General features: G+C 48.4%; 1 protein-coding gene across 1 annotated transcript in view; it reads left to right on the forward strand.

Moving 5' to 3' along the window:
- Nucleotides 1–24,545, forward strand: part of ADCY1 (adenylate cyclase 1) — a 250,518-nt gene that overhangs the window by 176,524 nt on the left and 49,449 nt on the right. Inside the window, exons 9-14 of the mRNA XM_004386117.2 lie at nt 2,519–2,713; nt 2,912–3,009; nt 4,451–4,535; nt 16,637–16,726; nt 17,185–17,441; nt 17,944–18,070. Coding sequence (XP_004386174.2) covers nt 2,519–2,713; nt 2,912–3,009; nt 4,451–4,535; nt 16,637–16,726; nt 17,185–17,441; nt 17,944–18,070 — 852 coding nt within the window. The remainder of the gene's footprint in view (nt 1–2,518; nt 2,714–2,911; nt 3,010–4,450; nt 4,536–16,636; nt 16,727–17,184; nt 17,442–17,943; nt 18,071–24,545) is intronic.

Raw genomic sequence — 24,545 nt, forward strand, 5'->3', positions numbered from 1 at the left:
GATGAGGAAATTGGTACACAGAGAGGTTAAGTAACTCACTCGAGGCTGAACAGCTGCTGAGTGGCCGAGTGGTGACACACCCAAGCAGTCTGGTTCTGCGGCATCTATGCTGAAACCACAGTCCTTCCCATGTAGAGCAAGGAAGAAGCTCAGAGAGCCAAACTCCACTTCAAAATGAGCAAGAAGATTTCTTTTAACCTAAATTCTGATTTGTTTTTCAAGGAAATATATGTTTGTTGTCAGAAAATAGAGAAAAGCATGAAAAGAGGAAAAAATCTATAGCCCCCCACCCAGAGATGACTGTAGTTAACACTTTGTCACTTTGAAGGAGTGATAGTTTAATAATTAGAAAAGTATCCCAAGAGAGGTACCGAGTGCATACTGGGTGACTGTATAATGGAGGCACGGTGAGTTTCTACATCTAGAAGTTCTTTAGGATCTTATAAGGGAGGGAATCTCCTCCACCAACTCTCTCATCATTTTGCCATTCTGAGCAGCAAGAAGGACTTCAGGCTGCCTAAAGGCAGTCCTTCCTACTGCAGCCTCCTAGACCAGCTGAGGTGCTTCCCCTCACAAAATGACTTAATACAAAGCCCTTATCCTCAGTAATTAAGGTCCCTGCCAGCATTTGCCTCCAGGCTAGATGCCCCACACTGCAGGACAGCCCACTCACACTCTGGCAGACACATGATTCAGCAAAATTACATTTCTGGGGTAGATGTTCAGGAGTGTGATTAATGGGTCATATTTAGTCTTAAAAAAACCTGCTGAACTATTTTCCAGAGTGACTGTACCATGTTACCTTCCCACCAGCATTGTATGAGAGATCCAGTTTCTTCACATCTTCGTCAGTACTTGGTCTTCTCACTGTGTTTTATTTTAGCGGTTCTCATAAGTGAGCAGTGGATTTGCATTTGCCTGATGGCTAACGACGTTGAGCGACTCTTTATGTGCTTATTTTCCCTCTGTACGTCCTCTTCTCTTTGTTGCAATGTCCCTTCATGTCTTCTGTTCTTCATATATTCTAGATACAATTTATGTGTCAGATATGTAGTTTGCAAATATCTCCCAGTCTGTGGCTTATCTTTTCATCCCTTAACAAGGTCTTTGGCAGAGCAAAAGCTTTAAATTTTGATGAATCCAATTTATTTGATTTATTTTTCTTTTTTGAATTGTGTTTCTGGCATCACATCTGAGAACTGTTTACGTCGTCCCAAGTTCCAAAGATTTGCATGTGTTTTCTTCTAAAAGTTTTGTAATTTTATGCTTTATATTTAATGCAGCCCTGGTGGTGTCGTGGGTAAGAGCTTGGCTGCTAACCCGAAGGTCGGCAGTTCAAGTCCACCAGCTGCTCCTTGGAAACCCCATGGGGCCATTCCACTCTGTACTGCAGGGTCGCTATGAGTCGGAATTGACTCAATAGCAATGCGTTTTGGTTTATATTTAAAGCTGTGACCCATTTTGAGTTGTGTTTTTAGAAGGTATGAGGTTTGGTTAAGGATCGTTTGGCCTTTGCTGGCGGGGTTCGGGTTAGGGCCACAGTTTTTTCTGTGGTGTTTGGCCAGAGTAGGGCAGCTTTCTAAAAGTTTTCTGTCTTGTTAGGTTTCCACTTTCCGGGTCCTGTGGCTAGAGAGAGCAGGCTCTTCTTGGCTTTTTTTTTTTTTTTTTTTGGTCTGCACCCATTGGCATTTCTGGGTTACCAGCTTTCTAGTCAGCAAATATGAGGGCAAAAAGAACACGAGGGACTCACTGCTCTGTTTATCTGCGGGTCCCGAGGTCTGTCTACTTTTTTCCCCCTTTAATGCTTTCCTCATATTTGTTTCATATCTAGCGTCAGGGTCTTTAGCTCTACGATACTCGGCAGCAAAAAAAGGGAGAAGTGTGTTTATACTATCTTTTCTGGAACTGAAGAGATAGCATCTTTTAATTTTCTTCTTTTCACTTCAGATGTATGAAATATTTAATGAGCCTGCTTATAAAGGCACTGCCAATCAGATCATGCCAGGTGGTTTCAAGACTCTGTTTTTCTTTTGGCAAAAGGATGCTTTCTTGGCCCACACACGTGACTTAGCAGAAGCAGCAGGAGCAGAGATTAACACTCTGTCCCCTCAGCCACTATCAGAAGTGAGCGTTTGGTTAAAGTCCGTTGGACCCCCGCTCTAATTGCTCCAGGGCCTCTCTCTCCTCATGGAGTGGACTTTTCATGAGAGCAGATGGCTGCTCTGTGCGGGCACTGTTCCAGCCTTTCACCTGTGTAATGTCCTGTAGCCCTCAGCACAGTGCTTCCAGGTAGATGCTGTTTCATTCCTGTTCTACAAACGTGGAAACAGGGTGCTTTAATAACTTGGCTGAGGTCGTACTTTTAAGAAGTGGTGTGGCTTTGATTGCATCCTGGATTCCCAAACCAGACCCCAGACTGCTCAGTGGATGAGGATGTAGGCTGTAGGGAGAGCAAAAGCTCTTTTCTTTGGTAAGTGGAGGATCTGACGATAGTCCTTTATTTTCACGGTGGCTGCAGCGGAGGGCATTGAGAACAGCCTCAGAAAAACTCAGAAACCGGTCATCTTTCTCTACCAATGTTGTCTACACCACACCTGGCACCCGTGTCAACAGATACATCAGCCGCCTCTTGGAGGCCCGGCAAACAGAGTTGGAGATGGCGGACTTGAACTTCTTCACCCTGAGGTACAAGCACGTTGAACGAGAACAAAAGGTTAGTGACTCTAGGCCTCAAGTGTAAGCCAAAATCCCGAAGGCCCACTGGATGTGGGGTGGACATCCCAGACCATTGCTCCTTTTCTCTTTGGGCAGGGGTGGTGTCCTTCCTGGACAATGTGCCAGGTGTTTGGGAGACTGTTCTTGTCACTTGGCGGTTTGTGGCCATTTAGCGTTTGGTCTCTCTCTCTCACAGTACCACAAGCTTCAAGACGAGTACTTTACCACTGCTGTTGTTCTCTCACTCGTTCTAGCTGCCTTACTTGGCCTTGTCTACCTTCTCGTAATCCCACAGTAAGTGCTATCCCCACTTTAATTGGTTACATAAGAAGGCCGTCAGGAGTGTGTGTGTCTGGTGTTGGATGTGTTTGAGGTTCGTCTCCCATGGTTACTCTACCTGAGCTGCTGTTGCACCCCAATGTTTGGGGAAGACATCAATCTCACACAAATTCTCCACTTACTCAACAGTTTTACAAGCCTTGATGGCGGATAGTGTGTGACTGCTCACTTTTCACTTTTAAGCTCACATTACGCAGTTCTAAGACACCAGCAGAAACCCTGGTGGCGTAGTGGTTAAGTGCCATGGCTGCTAACCAAAGGGTCAACAGTTTGAATCCTCCAGGCGCTCCTTAGAAACTCTATGGGGCAGTTCTTCTCTGTCCTGTAGGGTTGATATGAGTCAGAATTGACTTGATGGCAACAGGTTTTTTTCGTTTAAGATGCCAGCTATTTTCAGTTTCTCCATCAATCCAAGATGCGCCATTGGCTTAATAATAGCTTTTGCAGGAGGAAACAGTCCACAAAAAGACACATTGATGTTCAGGTGCATGGCACTTTCAGAAACCTTCAAATGAGAAGAAGTACCTCTTTAAAGGGAGGATACATACTAATTTTAGTAATATTTAGTCATCAGGTTAACTCAAGTGAGTTTGGCAGTTTTTGTTTTTTGGTAAGGAAGACACCAGAAAATCTCCACTTCTCACTTTTCTTCTGGATGTAACACTAAATTGGAGCCCTGGTGGTGCAGTGGTTAAGCGTTCAGCTGCCAACCAAAAGGTCAGCAGTTCGAACCCACCAGCTGCTCCTTGGAAACCCTGTGGGGCAGTTCTGCTCTGTTCTGTAGGATCGCTAAGAGTTGGAATCAACTCGACGGCAATGAGTTTTTTGGTTTTTTAGGGGAATAATATCTCCCTCGAGTTTCCAGAAAAAAAATATAAGCCACCCCACACCTACTGAGGAGGAAGACACCACTCTTGGGAGCTGTGAACACACCCTCGCCCGCCCCCACCTACACAGACACAACTGTGAACACACAGGGAGTGGCCTGATGGCCCTGTGTGTGCATCAGCATAGTCAGCTTTTCCTAGAAAAGCCCTTCCCAGATAAAGCTCAGTAAAAGGACAGTGATCAGCAGCTAGGACTTGAAGTCTGGGTACCTTCAGTGTTTCCTGGAAGGAAAAGGGCCTCTAGCCAAGTTGGTAGCTCTCAGGCTGGGCTGAGATCTTGGTGGTGGGTGGTGGTGGGATGGAGTGAGGTGGACATGAGAAGGGCCCTGCTCAGCCGGGAGCCCTAGTGTGCCCTCCTCTCCATAAGAAGCAGCCTCAGGCAAATCCCCAAAGACTTGGTGGCTGGCAGCCTTCGTGGGAGGGGATCTCTGGGATGTGTTGGGTGGGAGAGGAGGGGGTACACCTGGCCCCTGGACAGCAGCGAACCACGTATTCTTCTGTCTCCCCAGGAACCTAGTCGCCTTGATCCTGCTTGTGTTCTGCCTTTGCTTCTTGGTGGCGTGTATCATGTATCTGCACATCACACGAGTCCAGGTATGTGCGTAGCTCTGCCGTCCTTCTCGGCAGGATGGTGGGAACAGCAAGTAGAGCGTAGCTTCTCAGCGAGCAAGTATGGGGTCTTGGGTCATGCCTGATGTGAGTACAGGGCGGTGATGGATACAAGTAAATGAACTCGAGATCCTGACCCTGATTCCACTAGTGGGAATCTGGCAGGGACACAGACGAGAAATGGTTCCTTGTGAGTTCAGTTGATAGACTCAAGGGGCAAGAGCAGGAGATGGTATTTTTCTAGGAGGACTGTCCATACTGATCAATAATTCAGGTCCTGGCACTAGTTCTTCACTTGACTTTGTTTTTGTGGGCATTTAGAGTGAAGGGTTGAAATTTGCAGCCTTGTACAGCCCATGGCTCTTTTGAAGAGTTTCTCTATTTTCCTAGGCCTGCCTGCATTCTTTTGCATGAGTCCCTGGGTGGCACATATGATTAAGCATGTGGCTGCTAACTGAGAGGCTGGTGGTTCAAACTCACCCAGAGGCCCCTCGAGGAAAGACCTGGCATGAAAACTCTATGGAGCACAGTTCTACTCTGACACACATAGAGTTGCTATGAGCCTGAATTGACTCAGCTGCAGATGGTTTGTTTATTTTGTTTGTTTTGCATTCTTTTGCATCATATCTCTAGCTTTCCTTTCCACGTGCCGCACTTTCACCAGTATGTCCTCTATTATCACATCTGGCTGACCCAGTGTTGTTTTTGCATAATTGTTGAAAACATCAATTTCTGGACAAGATCAAATCTAATTTTATTCATTTCACTTCTTACCTATCTGTAAGTTATTTTTTGATTTTTTTTTAAATTAAAAAATACCACGTCTTAAAAACAAATTCCCAGCTTATGGACATTTATAGATTGAGTGGTATTTGGAATGGTAAGCATTAAAATTATCAACTTCAGATAGGGTTGCTTTATTCATATAACTTCACGTAAAAGCATGACAAATGGATGATGATCTCTAAAGTCTGTCACGTCTGTCCCCAGGATTGGGAATCTGTGCAGCCAATGCTGTAACAGTACCATGCTACACGCAGAAAGCAGAGTTAACTGTTGGGGGAAGACAGCAACTACAAGACAATAGTTGCAACATTGGAGCCACATGGTGGAGGACTGCCAGGAATGATGGTTTTCTTGCATAGATTTCTCACACCTCTGCTGCTTCATTAGAGCCTCCCAAACTGGGCGGAGACCTTCCGTCCATGAAAATAACATTGAACCTTGAGAACCACTTGGTCCCACAAATGTGTGTGTTCTGTGAGAGGCTGGCAGCTGTGACTATTTTACTGCAATCAGACCTCCTACTTTGATGAGGCAGCTACTTTTGTGGCTAGAGAGGTGGCCAGAATGACTCCTGGTCGATGACATGAAACAAGATCACCTAGATTGTCCCGCCTACATCTCCCCTGCTCTGGTGTTTGGTTTTCTCGGTAGGCTCTGCAATGGGCTCAGTTGGCTCCTTTCTTTCTGAATGTTTACTCATCCCTCCTTACCCTCAGCCCAGGAGCAGGGCATGAAGCATTTTTTTCTAATCATGTGTTTTTGAAGCGTCAAGCTTGCAAAGCCGCAGGGAACTCGATGTTGCTGCAGCTGCAGTCAGCTGCACTCACTGCTATTGAGAAGTAAAGATCATGGCCAGAGACGGAGTGTGCAGACCGTTCTCACGTGTGGAAAGAGCTGGGATCCAGTTTATTCCACAAGTGTGCAGCCATTCCCATTCTGAGCCAGGCCCTGTGCCGGGCTCTGAGATTCACACATGGGGCAATTAGGGTTATGGTAGGGGCTGTGCAGAAGGCTGTGGGGACAGAGGTCAGGAGGAGAGGGACAGAAGAATTCAGGCCTGGGAGGTGTGTGGGAGAAGCCTGGCAGGCAGGAGGACAGGGCCCCTCGGACTGAGGGAGAGTAGGCAAATGGGCATGTCTCCTCAGGCAGTGAGTATCCAATGGGCATGTCTCCTCAGGGAGTGAGTATCCAATGGGCATGTCTCCTCAGGCAGTGAGTATCCAATGGGCATGGATCCTCAGGCAGTGAGCACTAGGTGCAGTTGCCAGTACCTTACACCTCACAAAGCCTGGGGTTAAACAAGGAGTGTTTCCCTCACTGATATCACAGAGGTCCAGAGCTGGACATCCAGGCTGGCATAGCTGCTCCATGGCCGTTGGTGATCTTCACTCACCCAGCATCATCCCCAAGGAGTGTGTACCAGCTCCCGGACCCTGGGCAGTGCTTCAGCTCACTGGGCTTCAGTCTCATCCTCTGCTAAGTGGGGACAGTACTAGTCCCCGCCTCGTTGCCTTGATGTGAGAATTAAAGGAGTTAATGTTCATAAGGCCCTTGGAGCAGGGTAGGGAGCCCTGTTGGCACAGTGGTTAAAGTGCTTGGCTGCTAACCAAAAGGTCAGTTGTTCGAACCCAGCAGCTGCTCCACAGAAGAAAGATGTGGCAGTCTGCTTTTGTAAAGATTTACAGCCTTGGAAACCCCATGGTGTAGCTCTACTCTCTCCTATAGGGTTGCTGTGAGTTGGAATCGACTTGACGGCAGTGGGTTTGGTTATGGGTTGGAGCAGAGTCTGGCAGATAAGAGGCTCAATTTAACTGTTTTTAAGTAAAATAAGAAGACTGGGGAAAGGACTAACAGTTAGCCCCCGCTTCTTGGAATGGGGAAGGGGGCTAACCCTGTTAGTCCTGAAGGAAAGCAGGGGTATCAAGGGATCCGGAGGGTGAGGAACAAGGCTGTCTTCAGGCAGGAGGGCCCGCTTGGAGGGCAGGATAAGGGTTGGAGAAGGGGGCTGTAAAAATGGCTTGAAGGCAGTATCTGACCTCCTCTAGCCTCCGAGGGGGGAGGAGAATCAAGATCAATAGCCCAAGGCTGATTCCCCTGAGGTGGAGGTCAGACATGCCTCCTCTCTCTGCGATCTCTACCAATTCTGACAACTGTCCCTCAACAGCACTCTCTGCTGGGCTCGATAATTCATTGGAATGGCCACACAGAACTCACAGACCATACTCACAATTATGGGGTTCATTAGGGAAGTAATAGTTACAATTCAGGCTCAAGAACACTCAGGATACAGTTCTTCCATCAGGATAGCCACTCTGGAACTATGCTTGCAGGCACGCCTCTCTCTGGCCCTCGGTCTCTGCCCAAAGGCACTCAGCTTTCTCTCTCCATGAGCTGGGAAGCCTATCTCACTGTCTCCTGCTGCCAGTCTGCTGCTAGTTCTCTCTTTCCTTGGTGGTGGGCTCCTCCTGTCTGCTCTAGAATTGGCTCTCTTTTAAGGCAAAACTGACCAGTCTCCTTGGTGGGCCACAACTACCCTATCACACAGTCACCTGGGGGGGAGTTACAAGACCATGGCTAGAAAGGCACACACAAACATAATCAGTCTCACTGCAGGGGGAGAGTTGGACATGCTGTGGTGGAGGACACAGCTAAGGCAGTGACCATTGCTGCCTGGGCTCTTGGCCAAGTGATGTTCCTGCAGCACTGCTGGCCCTGGCTGCAGGAATGTCAGGGGAGGCTGCTGGACAAACCCAGGGGAGGTCTGGATGGCTGGGCAGAGAGGAGGAGCCATCAGGAGTGCAGGGAAGTGAGGACTCCACTGGACCCCAGGAGCCGCCGGGCATCTGTGGAGAGGGAGACTGAGCCAGGTGCAGTCAGGAATGCTGCTTGTGTTGACTTGAAGTTCCTCATGCTTCATACCGAAGCCTGGTGCTGGAAGACCTGGATTCTGGCTCATTTTCTCCATTCTCCACTCTTCTCTCTGGGGCAGATCTAAGCTGTTCAGAACTTGCCTTCTGAGGTTCTCTAAGCTAAGGCAGCAGGCTTAATGGATGGGGTGGGCAGATGGGTCCTGGACTGGTCGTCTTCCTGTCCTGCTGCTCAAGGCAGGTCCTGACCATGCTCGGGTGCTAGGCTTGGGTGGGTAGACATGCAACCACCCCGTTACCCCACCCCATGCTTATACCATGCCCAGGCCCCACAGGCCACAGCAGGAGTGGCCAGGGAAGGGGAAGGAGATGAGATTTGCATCCGTTTCGAGGTTAGCATTCTAAACTAGATGGACTCTGAAGAACTGAAGGTGACTGGAAAGTTATAAAACAAGCTGCAGATATCCTTAGAGGCAGAGGAGAGCATTGACTGGAGGAAAAACACACGTTTTCCTTTTAGCCCCTGTGAGTGCAGAACATTCTGCGAACGGTCACACACGCCTTCTGGCTGGCCTTCCTGTCCCTGTCCTCCTGTCATGTTGTTGCTCTCTGTGACCCACCAGCAGCTCCCCAGAGCGAGTCTATGGGATAAAGCTCCACTTACTTAGCATACGTTAAGGCAGCATTTTTTGAACTTCAAATTGCAACTGACTGGTGGGGCTGTGAGATCAATTTAGTGAGGGGTGAACAGCTCCGTTTAAAAATGGAGTAGAAATGAATTTGAAGATGTCCTCGTGCATCAGATGTGGTAAACATGTATTGTGTCCTGGGAGTATTGGTTTCCGTTGAGTGTGTGTCTGGGTCATGATATAAAATACATTTCCTAGTTTGATACCCACTTCAAAACGTCTGAAGGCCACTGCTCCCAGCAGGCCAGCACTCTTTCTATTGCACTGTAAGATTCATGGGCTTGCCTGTCTTCCCTTTCGATGTGCTACCTAGTGAGAGGGGCCATCCCACATTCTTCCCAGCTTCCTTCACACCTTGCATAGCCTGGAGACAAAGCTGGGAGCATGCTTGTGGCTGGAGGGAGAAGGACCTTAGCTGTATCATCACCAAACGTAGTGAAAGTGATGCATTTAAAAATACTCCTCTTTGTTGTGCTTGCCTAAATCATTTAAGTCCTTCAGCCATATACCTCACGAATAATGGAAGCATCATTTCCCAGTGCCTTACCTGGGGGTGTTAGGGCTGGCCTTCTGTGTTGTTGCTGTTAGTTTCTGTCAAGTTGGCTCTGACTCATGGAGACCCAGTGTCCAACAGAACAAAATATTGCCCTGTCCTGGGCCATCTTCATGATCGTTGATATGCTCGAATCCACTTTTGCAGCTATTGTAGTGCCTTCTAGCCTAGGGGGCTCATCTTCCAGCACTATGCTAGATAATATTCTGTTGGGATCCAAAGGGTTTTCACTGGCTTATTTTCAGAAGTAGATAGCCAGGCTTTCTTCCTAGTCCATCTTAGTCTGGAAGCTCTGCTGAAACCTGTCCACCATGGGTGACCCTGCTGGTATTTGAAATACTGGTGGCATAGTTCCAAGCATCATAGCAACATGCAAACCACCACAGTTGGACAAGGTGACAGACAGGTGGTGGCCTTTTATAGGGCAAGACGCTAGTTTTCCTCCAATTCACTCTACTGCGTTCCGGCTTCCTTTCTCTGAAGAGGACATGTATTTTGTTCTCAGATTTGCCTTGCATCCCACTTGTGCTCTGTGGTCTCATCACACGTTTGCCTCATTTGCAGGGCTGGCTCCCAGATACCCGCATTCCATGGGTGCAGAGTTGCACCCTTCCAACCTACGGGGCTCTGCCCTGTGCACCTGTGTGGACAGCATGCTTTGAAGGTGTTGGGAACAGCCTACTGGGTTTATGCCTGACTACTTGTAGGTCATGTTCCTGAGGGAATTTTCCATTTGTTCACATCAGAACAGCCATCTTTTTTTCTGTATTATTACAAACTGTTTTCCATGGTGTTTTTTCTTTGTGGAAATATATTTTTTGTTTTGCTTGTGAAAAAGAGTGTGGGTAATATGGTGATAAGCATCAACTAAATGGATTCTTTAAAACTAAAAAAGAAAAAAAATCACTTAGTCTTAAAAGACAGCCCTCCTTGTATTGTATATTTCTGTTCCTCTGAGTGCCCACAGGAAACAAGACCTAACTCCATTTTGGTCCTTATGATCGTCATTATTCAATTTCTAGGAAAACATTTTAACTCTTGTCTATTTGATTAAAAAACATTTTTTAATCATATAAAATATTGATAAAATACTCGGTATCAAACAAAGGAGACCTTAAATACTCTATGGCTAGTGGTCACAGCTCACTTACCTTGTGCTCTGGACCTGCCCCCAGCCCCACACAGCTGCCTCCACTGTAAAGTATGTGAAGTAGCAGTTGTTTTCTTGTGAGTAGGTGAGTATCCAACTCAAAGTGACTGAAATGATAAGGGAGTTATTGGCTCATGTGTTCAGAAACACCAGAGGAAGGGAGGGCTCAAGGCTGGTTTTATTCAATGACTCAGTCCTAGCATCCAAGGCCTCTTTCTGGGTGTTCTAACTGCACCTGCAGTGCCAGCCCATCCTAACACTGGCTCCCCATGAAGAGGCAAGAAGATGTTAGCAGTCCCCGCTTCACGCCCCTCCACCCCCACCGTCCAGGAGGAGCAGGACGTCTTTCCGGCCTCTCAGGAGAATGTGAGCCTTCTTCTCAGTAGCCCCTGGCAAACCCGTCCTATATCCGCCGGGGTTCCAGCAGAGAAGCAAAACCACTAGGATATACATGTATGTGCCCTATATGTAAAGGACTCAGTAAAGGGATTTGACCTTATACAGCTGTGGGGCTGGTTTAACAGTCACTGTGGTGGAGTTTGACATCCGCAGGGCAGGCAGAGAGAAGAGAGAAGGGTGTTATGTGGGGGGAAGCACGGACATGCTTTTTCTACCATGCTCCTCAGAATTCTTCCAGCCTCCACCCACCGCCCTATACCAAAGCCATTCCCACATTTTGGGTATTTGTTATGGCACCTCCTCACTTCCAGGTACCAAAGTCTGTATGAGTTTTCTGTTGCTAGTGACAAATTATCACAAACCTAGTGGCATAAAACAATATCCATTTATGGGCTCACAGTGCTGTAGGTCAGAAGTCACCTTGGGACATCACCAGGCCAAAGTCAAGGTGTCAGCCAGGCTTTTACCAGGAGGCTCTGAGGAAGAACCTTATTCCAGGCTCACACAGGCTATTGTCAGACTCCAGTTTTGGCCCGGTGTAGGACTGAGGCCCCTGTTTCCTTGCTGACTACCACTGGACCGTTCACACCAGTTCTTGCATGTAGCCTCCTCCATCTTCCAGCCAGTAATGGTGTGTTGAGTCCTTCTTGTGCTTCAGACTCTTCTGACTTCCCCTTCTGCCACCTGTGAGAGAAGACTCTGCTACTAAAGGGCTCATATGGTTAGATTGTATCTACCTGGATAATCTCCTGCCTGATTAACTCAAAGCCAACTGATTAATTACCTTAATTATATCTAAAACATCTCTTTTTCCATGTAATGTAGCATAATCATTGGCATGATATCTCATCATAGTCACAGTCCCAAGAATTAGGGCAAGAAATCTTGGAGGATCATTTTAAAATTAGACCTATCACAAGTGTACTAAATAAATATTAGAGCTACTATTTCCCTATAATGAACACACTAAGAGAGTTTTTAATGTTTTGACAAAAAAATTTTAAAGGCTGTGGAACAATCTCAAAATTCCCCATTGATTATTAAACTCGTTTTGCACAGTTTCAGTTTGCACGGTGGTTTTTATGGTCCTGCACTACTGTGCAAAGCGAGGAAACAAGTACTGCCTGTGTTGGATACTGACTTACAGCAGGGTGTTACCCTAGCCCTTCAAGATGCTGCCACTTAGTTGGCACTGTAACTGAATTCTCAAAAGGCTTTCCCTACTGTCTTAGTCATCTAGTGCTACTATAACAGAAATACCACAAGTGGATAGCTTCAACAAAGAGAAATTTATTCTCTCACAGTCTAGTAGGTTTCAAGTCCAAATTCAGGGCATCAGCTCCAGGGCAAGGCTTTTTCTGTTGGCTTTGGAGGAAGGTCCTTGTCATCAGTCTTCCCTTAGTCTGGGAACATCTCAGTGTACAAACCTCAGGTCCAAAGAAGCGCTCTGCTCTTGGCACTGCTATCTTGGTGGTATGAAGTCACCAATTCTCTGCTTGCTTCGCTTTCCTTTTATCTCTTGTAAGATAAAAGGTGGTGCAGGCCATACCCTAGGGAAACTCCCTTTACATTGGATCTATGATGTGACCTTAGTAAGGGTGTTACAAGTCCCACCCTAATCCTATTTAACATAAAATCACAATCACAAAATGGAGGACAACCACACACTACTGGGCATCATGGCCCAGCCAATTGATGCACACATTTCCAGGGGGACATAATTCAATCCATGACACCTACACTTTTCTGTCAAGCCAGCTGTCTATGAGAAACATGGTAAGACTAGTAAATTCTATGAATATGGACCCATTGCTGCACTTCACTTGCTGTGAAGTGATGGAGGATAAGGCCACAGAGGGTCGTTTTCACAGACACATTCCCCTAACCGAACATCTACAGGGAAGGGGATTCTGGGAAATGTAGTTTAGCCTGACCAAGTTGACACATCACAAAGCCAAGCATCCCCTTTTCTCTTGTTGACCTAAGTCATGTTACTACCTCTTGTTGCCAGGCTGCCAATTTAATGTGCTGATTATCTTCAGCTAAGCAGAACCCTTAGGAGCCCTGGTGGTGCAGTGGTTAAGAGCTTGGCTGCTAACCAAAAGGTTGGCAGTTCGAATCCACCAGCCACTGCTTGGAAACCCTATGGGGCTATTCTACTCGGTCCTGTAGGGTCACTATGAGTTGGAATCAACTCGACGGCATCGGGTAAGCAGGACCCTCAGGAGGCTGGGGTGGAATCATCAGTCCCTGAAGCAGATGGGCTTTGTGAAAACATTGGCTACCTGAATGAAATTCTGTGTGTTGTTGACAAGATGGGAGAGAGGAACAGATGCTGGGAAGCAGCCAACCGGTGCCCACTGCACTGGGAAAAAATAATGCTTCCTGGCCTGCCTCAACAGCATGGTTGATATAGTGAAATGAGATAATGCTTAAGAAAATGATAATGACTATAAAATCTCGAGCTGTGGATAATTCATTGGTACTGTTGCTACCAGGAAGTATAGTACAGTCCTGGCACACAGGTGGCAGTAAGCAAATAGTTGTTGAATGAATTAACCCATGTATTAATGATTAAAACTCTGTAAATAAAAAGTATTAGGTGAGTAATCATAATTTTCCTTGTTTGGTGTCCAGTCAACAGAGCCCAACGAAGAGAACAGTTCCAGAGAGTTCACTCTTATGGGTTGTACTTATTGTACTTAGCTACTGCGGTTGAGTCGATTCCGACTCATAGCGACCCTGTAGGACAGGGTAGAACTGCCCCATAGGGTTTCCAAGGCTGTAAGTCCTTACGGAAGCACACTGCCACATCTTTCTCCTGTGGAGCGGCTGGTGGATTTGAACTGCTAACCTTTCGGTTAGCAGCTGAGCACTTAACCTCTGTGCTACCAGGGTTCCTTCCCGATTGTCCTGATTGGCTGTGAAATTGCCCATTGGAAATGACTCATGTCTGGTCATGTTGACCTTGGCAAATGGCAGTGTCACTGGCTCAGCCTGATAGGTTGCTGCCTGAGTGTCCCAGGGCTGCCATAACAAATACCGCTGAGTGGGTGGCTTTAAAGGACAGACATTTATTGTCTCATGGTTTTGGAGGCTAGGAGTCCAAATCAGGTCTGTGACTATGTTGATTCCTTCTAGGGGCACTGAGAGAGGAACTGTTCCCTGCCTCTCTCTTAGTTTCTCGTGGCTGCCAGTAATCCCCAACATTCCTTTGCTGCTTATAAATGCATCTGCTTCTGTCATCACATGGTGTCTGTCCTCCCCCTGTGGGCAATTCCTTTTTTTACAATATGCAGAAGGGTTAGGACTCACCCAACTATTAACTGGTAACATCTGCAAAGAAAAACTCATTTCCCTAAACAAGGACACATTCACAGGTATCAAGAGTTAGGACTTCAACATACACAATTCAATCCACAAGAGTTGCTGTCAAGCATTTCCATGCCTGAGTCATTGCATACACCAGTCCCTCACCCTCAATAGCTTTCCTGTCTCTGCTCCTGGCAATGCCACCACCCCCTTTCAGACCAGCTCCGTTCTCCGAGGACATCACCCCTCTGAGGACATCCCTTCTCCGTGGCTACTGGGAAGCTCCGCCCCCGCCAAGGACTCCACTCTCTGAGGACTCCTCCGTCTGAGAACTCCACTCACTGAGGATTCCTTCCCTGAGAACTCCACTCTCTGAGGACTCTTCCCTCTGATACTCCCCCCCGCCCCGAGGACTCCACTCTCTGAGGACTCCTCCCTCTGAGGACTCCTCCCTCTGAGGACATCATCCCTCTGAGGACATCCCCCTTCCAAGGACTTCTCCCTGTGAGCACATTCTCCCTCTGAGGACATTTTCCCTCTGAAGACATCTTCCCTCTGAGGACTCCTCCCTCTGAGGACATCCTCCCTCTGAGGATATCTTCCCTCTGAGGATATCTTCCCTCTGAGAGCATCTCCCCTCTGAGGACTCCTCCCTCTGAAACTCTACCCTCCCAGGTGGTGTCCGTGCAGCCTTGGCCAGTGACCCTCCACGCACTGCCTCCTCAGGAGACTATCTTCTGATACCGACTATTATGGATTGAATTGTATCCCCTAAAAATATGTGCTGTAAATCCTAACCTCTATGCCTGTGATTATAATCCTATTTGGGAATGGGTTGTCTTTGTTATGTTAATGAGGCGGGATTAGTGTAGGGTGTGTCTTGAGTCAATCTTTTACAAGATATAAAAGGAATAGATTAAGCGAGCAGAAATGGGGAAAGATAGATGCTAAGCCACGTGGAGGTCTCCAAGGAACCAGGAAACAGAAGTTGAAGAGACAAGGACCTTTCCCAAGAGTTGACAGAGAAAGAAAGTCTTCACCTAGAGCTGGCACCTTGATTTTTGACTTTTAGCCTCCTAAACTGTGAGAAAAAAAAAAAAATTCTGTTAAAGCCACCCTCTTGTGGTATTTGTTATAGCAGCACTAGATAACTAAGACACTGACTCTTTCCTGGATCCCACTCATGGTGGGCTCACCCACGGTGAGGGCTCTGGGGGCAGATCTGGCTACTGGGAAGCTCTGCTGGTGTCTGTGGAATGAGTGAAAGAGCTGGCGTTATGCCTTGTCTAACTGGGGATGGGAACCACGTGGCTGCCATGGGCTGAGTCAGAGATATGATCAGGACAGAATTAAGCTAAGGTCACTGAAAAGTTTTGGCCTAGACTACTGCAGAGCAGCTCTTCTTTCCGAGAAGGTTTGGGAGACTGGTGTTTCTGTGAAATAGAAGAGTGTGAGGACTGAGGTAGCCTAGCACTGGGATCCAGGTGTATAACCCACTAGCTGTGTAATCTAGAACAAGTCACTTTGTTTCCCCATCCATAGGAATAAGTGATGGTGGGCTTGGTGATCTTGGGGCCTCATTTCCTTCCCCTGCTAAGCAGGGGCAGTAGGATCTGACCTCACAGGACTGGGGGTGAAGGGTTCATTACACGTGGACTGCTCAAAACAGTCCTGCCTCGCCACCCCTGCCATCAGTGCTAATTGCTTTTGTCACCTGTGAGGGCCCTGTGAGTGTTGATGCTCATTTTTCTTTCTCATTTCAGGAGTGTGAGTGTAGAAAGGGCTTCTTAACTTCATCTTTGAAATTGCTTGTTGAGTATCTCAATATGTATTCAAAGTAAATAGGTTTAAAATAAAATTCCTAAGAGTAACTCAAGAATTGTATAAAACCTCTGGGAAGAAAATGATAAAATATAATCAAATCATATAAAAGATTACACAAATAAATGGAAATTCTTACCATTTTGAAATGGAATGATTAAACATTATAAAAATGTCAGGTTTCCCCAGGTTAATCTATTCAGTCAATTGCAATACCAGTCAAACTCACAGTGTGGGGGAAACAGCTGTTCTTTTTCATTTAAACAGCTCAGGGTTTGTTTGTTTTCGTTTTTGTTTCTTTTTTGTTTGTTTGTTTTTTGGCAAGTTTTTCACCTGGGAGAAGAAATGTATGAACACAGCCAAGAAATGATTGTAGAAGATGAATAAAGAGGGTGAGAAGTAGCAGCATTCAGAATACTCCGGACACCTCCTTAATGTGTGAATTACTTACTTTGTATGTGAATCAACTTTGTAATAAAGTGATACTTTTAAAATATTTTATTGGTCAGTGTTTTCCAGGGTGCCTGACGATTCAGATCCGTACCACTTTGTGTATTTTCATCGTGGTCTTAATCTATTCAGTGGCCCAAGGATGTATGGTATGTGTTTTTAACTGGCAAAAAGAACTGGAGTTGGGTGATGGGTTGAGAAATGTCCCAGGGTGAGGGAAGACCTACACACATGCGGAGGTGCCCCCTGGAGCACCCAGCCTAGGGTGGGTGGAGCCTTAGGGGGCAAAGGAAAGGAGCCAGCAGATGCCAGAGACCAGCCTAGTAGGGGAGAGGACACTGCCCCCTCAGGTGTGTGGAGAACTGAAGCTGGGCGTATCAGTGGCAAGATGGAGCTGAGGGGGTGGGGTTGGGATGATAGGCCTGGTACCGTAGAGTTGAAACCCGAGTGGCTTCCGTCTTAGGCTCAGGGGTCAGAAGGGCTGATGGTGCCAGTAAGGGTCAGAGCGGGGAGCCAGGAGGACACGGTACAGGAGATGGCCGCAGTGCGTTAGTGGGTCCCGCGGCTGTGCCTCTCCCACAGCGCCCCCCATTCCTCTTCCCCGCAGGTGGGCTGCATGCGCTGGGCCTGGCGCATGAGCCCCAACAGCTCCCTGATGGTCCTCTTTCCCGGAGGCCGCAGTGCCGCACTGCCCGCCTCGCCCTGCACGTCAGCGCCGCACGCCCTGCTCTGCTGCCTCGTGGGCACCCTCACACTAGCCACCTTCCTGCGCATCCCCTCCTGGCCCAAGACGCTCCTCCTGCTAGTGCTCACCTTGCTGTCCGTCCTTGTGCTGGGGCTCAGCGGGCCCCCTGCAGTAGCCGGGTGAGTGCCGCCCAGGAGGTGCTCAGCCTGGTCACAAAGCCATGTCTTCCATTTTCTGATGAGAAAACTCATAACCTCTCGTGAGGTTTCTTTTTTTTTTTTTTCAGTTTAATGGTTTCTCCACTTCTCCCTTCAGCCCCATATTCCATCTGGGCCTGGACTTCAGCTGAGGGGTGGCTCTCCCCCGGGATGGTCCTCTGCCCCTTGTGGGTCCAGGTTATGGTCTGGGAGCCCCCTGACACTTGCTGTCCTGTGGTGCCGAGCTCACCCTGAGGTCTGAGGGCCCCCTGAGAGCCACTGTCCTGTGGTGCCGAGCTCACCCTGAGGTCTGCAGGCCCCCTGAGAGCCGCCGTCCTGTGGTGCCGAGCTCGCCCTGAGGTCTGGGGGCCCCCTGAGAGCTGCTGTCCTGTGGTCCCGAGCTCACCCTGAGGTCTGTGGACCCCTGAGAGCCACTGTCCTATGGTGCCGAGCTCAGACGAGCCTGATTTCTCTTCTTTCCCAGAGGTCGCGCTGTCTCCTTGCACAGCTACGAACCCATCCTGGCCGTCCTGCTCTTCTTCTGCGCTCTGGGCCTGCACTGCAGGCAGGTGGACCTGAAGCTGCGGCTGGACTACCTCTGGGCTGTGCAGGCAAGACACGCCCTTGTGGCTCTGGTGTGGGTGGTCGTGGTGAAGGTGGGTTCGCCCTGAGCATCAGGGCAGGGCTGTGAGCTGAGCTAGCCACTGTGTGGGGGCAGCAGAGGCTCCTTACCTAGTGGAGAGAGCCCAGCACCACCAGGGTCAGGGTAGACCTGTGACAGGGGCCGCAGGTTTGGGACAGCGTCTGGGGAGACGGGGTAGGAAGGCTGCAGAGTGGCTGGATGAAAACTGTCTGGTGGCTTGAGGTGAGCCGGCATGCCAGGTGGTGTGTCGTGCTGCAGAGCAGGGGGCTCCCCATCTGCTTGGGAATGACGGTGGCAGGGGGTCCATCAGGTTCATCAAGACACGTGTGAAGATGCAGATTCTTGCACCATCCCCTCAGGTTCAGTAGGTTTGCAAGGGGCCAGGAATCTGTGTTTTAGCAAACACCCTGGGCAGTTCTGAGGGCCCCGCTTTGAGAGAAACCCTGGATGGCAGGACCTGTAAGCCGTCCGGAACCCTGGGCACTTGGGTGGCAGGTGCAGTGTCACAGCCTCTGCAAATCTGTGGGTAGCTCCCTGTTGGGCGCAAGGCAGGGTGATGACTGCCAGGGATTGTGAGGATAGGCTCTCCACCCAGACTCCACGTTCAGGGCTTACGTGTAGTCCCTCTTCACAAATGAGGCCCTGGGCAGGTGTGGAGTCTGAGAGTACATCTCTGCACCAACGGTGTGCACCTGCCCCAGTACTCCAGGGCCTCGGGGCAGGGGGCGCAGCCACGGAGGCTCCTAGTTCAATTCTCATCTGCTTCACCTCCAAACTTGTTGGCCTCAGGCAAATTGTCATCTAAAAATGGCAAGGGACAAGAGAATGAAGACTGATAGACATTAGCTCTTGTAAGAGATTCTTCTTATTTTGACATTGTAAGAAGTAGCTTGTCACTGTTGTAGATATTTTTTTTCATGTAGTCCTCATGGCAGCATTACCTGGAAGGTGTATTACAGGTGAGGGGACTGGGCACCTGCCCAGGGTTATGTGGCTGAGCCAGGCTCCAACCGCAGTCTGTCCAACATCCAAGAGTGTTTTAGGTCAGCTGGTGGCATCCTCGTACCAGTGCTGCCCCTGAACCCGGACTTGAAGTGGGGCCCAGCCTGTAGTTGGGGTACGTGGAAAGTCAGTGTGTCAGATGCTAGACGGAGGACCCCTGGGAAAAGCCAGTGACGGGGTCCGCCTGTGAGCTTACTGCAGTGACAGGAGCTCTGTGTGCTCACGGGGGTGTAGGAAACCACCCCTTGGTTGCCCTGTGGTCTCTTCTGGCAGCGAGACCAGGCTTAGGCTACCCCTGATGGAAGAGGCAGGGCTCCGGTGTTCAGCCCATTGTGGTGCTCTGGCTCTGGGAGAGTAGGATGCAGTGCCACATGTGGTGTCCACATTCCCCAAGGCTGGGTAGAAGTGTGGCAGGAGCAGCAGGCACTGAGGTCCGGGGGAGCACCACCAGCCATGGGTGAGAGTCTAGGCCTGGAGTTAGGTAGTTCTTGTCCTAAAGCCCAGCAACACAGTGTGAAGTCTCTCCAACACCAGGAGGAGTCTCTCCTACAGTCTTTCCTCTTTCACCCATAAAATGAGGGGTGATCACCCTAATCCAGGAACAACTGGAATTGTACTCATGAAGTACTTGAGTGTGGGCCTGGTGCATAGTGGGTGTCAGAGAGGCTGAGCCGATTTTAGGACCTCGTGGTCTCTGACTTGTTCCAACCAGGCACCACCAGGCCACTCCACAGACATAGTTAGGTGAGTCTCCTAGAAAGGGGAGACAGGGAGGCTCTGAGGATGGGTGTGGGGAGCACCTGGGAGCTGCCATCCTGTAATTGGTGAGCAGAGAGGCAAGTTAGTCACTCAGAAAAATGCTGTTTTCTCTCTAATTTTCTTAACTTGAAAAAGAAACCAACGAAGCAGATTTTCATAAGCACATCAAGGCAGGTTGCATACTTAACATAAAGAACACTAATATAATTATTTTGTTAGTTTGGGTAAACAAATGAAAGAAGATGGATGGATGGGTGGGTGGGTGTGTGGGTAGGTGGGTACATGATGGATGGATGATGGATAGATGTATGCATGGGTGGATGGATAGATGGTAGATGAAAAACATGGTTCATTTATCTTTTTATAACAGGTTTATTTTGATATAATTCACATCCCATACAATTTACCTATTTAAAGTGTTTAATTCAGTGGATTTTAGTATATTCACCAGGCTTTATAACTATCACCACAGTCAATCTTAGAATACTTTCATCACTCCAAGACAAAACCCATACTCGTTAACAGTCTCTCCCCATCCCGCACTCCCGACCCTAAGCACCAACCAGTCTACTTTTGTCTCCATGGATTCACCAATCTCATTTACTCTTCAGCGTGTATATAATGCAGTGCCTCCTGCATGCTGTCGGGGGCAGCCCTGTACAGCGGGGTGGGCATGCAGGCCTCCCTGGCCCTCAGGAGCCTGTGGTTCAGGGCCATCCTCTCACTGCATATGGGTGCCAGAGCAGGCGGGGACCTCTGAGATCACTGTACTACCTGTCTCCTCTCCTGGGAAACAGACCCTGAGTGATGGCTCAGTCGGGGCCCTGTCAGGGGCAGGTTGGCTGGGGTCGCAGGCCTCCCGATTCCCATAAGAATGGAACGGCCTTGGGTGTGGGCATTCCACGGGAAACACGTTTGGCCTGACTCAGTCCTCCCTGTGAGGGACTCACCAGCCTCACCAGCTTCAGTGGGGATAAGAAGGCAGGAAGAGTCACCATGCAAGAGAGACCCTCAGGATCCCACGACTGGTCCCACAAGACTCAGCTGAGGCATGGGGAGAGCTGGTGTTTCCACTGGGGTGGAGCGGGGGAAGGATGGGCTGCTTGGGACAAGGAGCAAGGCAGAGGGAGGGGAAGCCTTGGCAGGGGCTCCAAGGGGAGGGTGTTACAGTGCAGGGAGGCCTGATGGGCAGTGCCAGGCAAGATTCAGCACCGAAGTGGAGGCCTGTGCGTCTACTCTAGAACCACCCTCTTCTGTGGGCATGGCACTGAGATCAGAGTCAACTCTGGGAGACAGGATCAGACGCCTGACTCAAGAAGGTGCCCTGGTGGGGAGGGTTAGAGGGAGCCGGGGGCAGGCTGGGAGCCCCATGGTGGCCACAGGAGGCAGGGTGGAAGCGTCTTGTATGGTCACAGGGTGCAAGGAGGACCACCTTTGAGGGAGTTCTTCTGAAACCTGACCACGATTCACAACACTGGGATGGGCACCATGTGTCACTCAAGTGTGGGCCTGCTCCACTTGAGTGAGAGGAAGAGAATTCAGTGATGGGACTATTTGCAAAGATGTGGTCAGGGTGTAGGGAAACCACAGGCTGGACCCAGGGCAGTCAGAGCTCCCAGGGAAGGTTCCCACTGCAGGCCTCAAGGGCAGGGGGGCACCTGGCGGGATGCATGACCTTTGGCACGGGCGCAGCCAGTCCACAGTGACCAGGCAGGGATGGAGCCAGTGCACTCTCCTCCCTCACTCCCATCTCCTGCCCGTGCTCCCCATTGGCTGAACCCAGAGGAAGGAGGAGGGCAAGGAGCCTGCGGATAGAGTCCTCCGGGTCAGACTCTAGGACAGGTAGGTGCAGACGGACCGCAGGCGCCAATGGAAGATACCCGGCGTGCACTGGTTCCTGGAAAGAAGACCTGGCCTCTACACTTTGCCAAAGCCACATCAGGTACTGGCCGACAGCCCCTTTAGGCTGGCTGTGCCACTGAACTCGGTCTTTGTCTGGCTCCAGTGGCTCTCCAGAACCTGAAGATGGTCCTTAGGACACGTCTGGGAAGACCTGTTGACCCAACCATCAGCTGGCTGTTGGGCTTAGGTCTTTTAGCTAAGAATGCCTACTCAGGAAAGAAAAGAATGCCTCCTCAGAGCCTGAGAAGAAGAAACTTAGGATGAGCTAGGAAGTCCTAGGGTGGTCTTGGTGCAGCATGTACAGGATTAGGGCTTCAAAATTATTTCCTAGGGCACATTGTCAGCTCCTTGCTCTTCTATAGGGGGGTTGAGGCTTGGCACACTAGCTCCTCCAGCCAAGAGACCCTTCCCAGGTGAGCCACTTTCTTTCATCCTGGTTGGCAAGGAATTTTTGTGTTGTCCCTCTAAATGTTATTAAATGCAGTATTTGTCCTGTCATGGGCTTCCGCATCCAATAACCCCACCTAGCTCTACCCCTGCCCCAAACGTAAAGGAGGTTACCAGATATGACAGTGGAAGAAGGAATACCCAGCCTCCGAGCCACCCAGGTAGAATTTTGGTCCCATGTGCACCCAGTGTGTCATGAGGTCGCCTAAATGGAACACACTGACATATTTTTTCACAGACACATAACAACAAACGCTAACTTTTTCCTGTAACCCTAGGAAAACAAGGAACCTTCTAGACTTTGCCTGTTTGCCCTCTGGACATTTAGGCATGTCATGCAGACCGAGTGCCTCAAACTCTTGCAAAATTGACCAGTCAAATACTGGTGGGTTAATTATTTATGGAGGCTTGATAGAGAATCTACACGCACCCACACCTGTTGCCATAGAGTCGATTCTGACTCATAGTGACCCTACAGACTTGCATAAATAGATGAGCCATTCCCTTGGGATGATGTCCTCAAACTCTTAATCTTTAACTGTTTGAATGCTTTTATTCCAGTGTTATGTTGCCTTTGAACTCAGTAGATAACATGATGGTGATTGTAATTTTGATGTTTATGCTATTTAGTTTGGATACAGCTACAACGACTTATTTCTTGACCCACAAATGTGTAATCCACGTGTGATTCCCATTTGTGCAATGGCCATTGTTGGTACTTACAGAAGATGCCAAGTGTGTGCAGGAGACACATTGTTCCTAGGCATGGAAACTGAGGCAGAGGCCTGAGTCTGTCGTCATCCCCGAGCCTCAGTTTTTCCACACCCATGGCAATAAGTTTGCATGTAACACATGCTTCAAGAATGCTCTGCAGACCTTGACATTCTGTATCCGTGTTCATCCACATCTTGTTCTCTGTTCCTGGCCCAAAGTTTTATCTCTGGGACTTTGAGTGAGCACATCTTCCAAAACAGCTTTTGTTGGGGTACAAGTGATCTCAGATGTATCACAGTTATATTCTGCAGCACAATACTGTAGCAACTCCAAGGAGCCAAGCCTTAATGCTGCACTTTAGGCCCCTGGGTCCCCTAGTTACTGGAAACAAGAACCTTTGCCATCCAGGAAATGCACAGCCTTTGGTGGGCTGTCACTCTGTACCTGTGCCACTTAGCTTCTTCCAGCAGACATCGATTGAGCCCCTGTGGTATATCAGGCGCTAGATGTGCTCACCTGATGCGGATGTAGTCCTTGTCCTTGGGAGCTCACAGAGCATTAAAGGAATCAAACACATCACAGTTGAGTTCAGTACAGTAAGGTAAGTACCAATAAAACTTAGCCCAGGACTCTGACCCAGCCCAGAGACCAGACTGTATCTGGCCTCTAACGATAATACCTGAACTGAGTCTTGAAGAATGCGTAAGAATTATCTGAGGGAAGGTGATGGAGTGCCAGAGGGGAGAGAGTTTCTGCATCTACTAAGATGATCATGTGGTTGTTGCGTTGCTGTTTTAAGTCCGTTAATATGGTGAATCCACCACTCATCTGTGTTTGTTGTACTGTGGTGGCTTGCATGTTGCTGTGATTCTGGAAGCTATGCCACCAGTATTTCAAATATCAGCAGTGTCACCTACAGTGGACAGGTTTCAGCAGTTTCCAGACTAAGACAGACTAGGAAGAAGGACCTGGTGGTCTACTTCTGAAAAAAATGGCCGGTGAAAACCTTATGAATAGCTGCAGCACATTGTCTGATATAGTGCCAGAAGAGGAGCCCCTCAGGTTGGAAGGCATTCAAAATACAACTGGGGAAGAGCTGCCTCCTCAAAATAGAGTTGATCTTAATGAGGTGGATGGAGTCAAGCTTTTGGGACCTTCATTTGCTGATGTGGCGTGATTCAAAATGAGAAGAAATAGCTGTAAACATCCATTAATAATCAGAATGGATATTCAGGTTTTCTATTTCTTTTTGAATGAGCTTTAGAAGTTTAGATCTTTCATTTGAAGTTATTGGATTTATTGACATAGAATTGTTTATAATATTCCCTTATCTCTTAAATATTTGTATAATTTGTACTGATATCACCTCTCTCATTCCTGATGTTAGTAATTTGTGTAATTTCTCTCTTTTTTCTGTTCAGTCTGGATAGAGGCTTATACATTTTATTGATCTTCTCAAGGACAGCTTTTGGTTTCATTGATTTTTCTGTATTATTGTTTTGTTTTCTATTTCATTGATTTCCACTATAATCTTTATTATTTTTCTTCTGAATAGTTTGGTTTAATTTACTCTTAATTTTCTAGTTTCTTAAGTTGGAAGTGAAGGTCATTGATTTGAG

This window comes from Trichechus manatus, unplaced genomic scaffold (assembly GCF_000243295.1).
Source record: "Trichechus manatus latirostris isolate Lorelei unplaced genomic scaffold, TriManLat1.0 scaffold00155, whole genome shotgun sequence".
Lineage (NCBI taxonomy): Eukaryota > Metazoa > Chordata > Mammalia > Sirenia > Trichechidae > Trichechus > Trichechus manatus.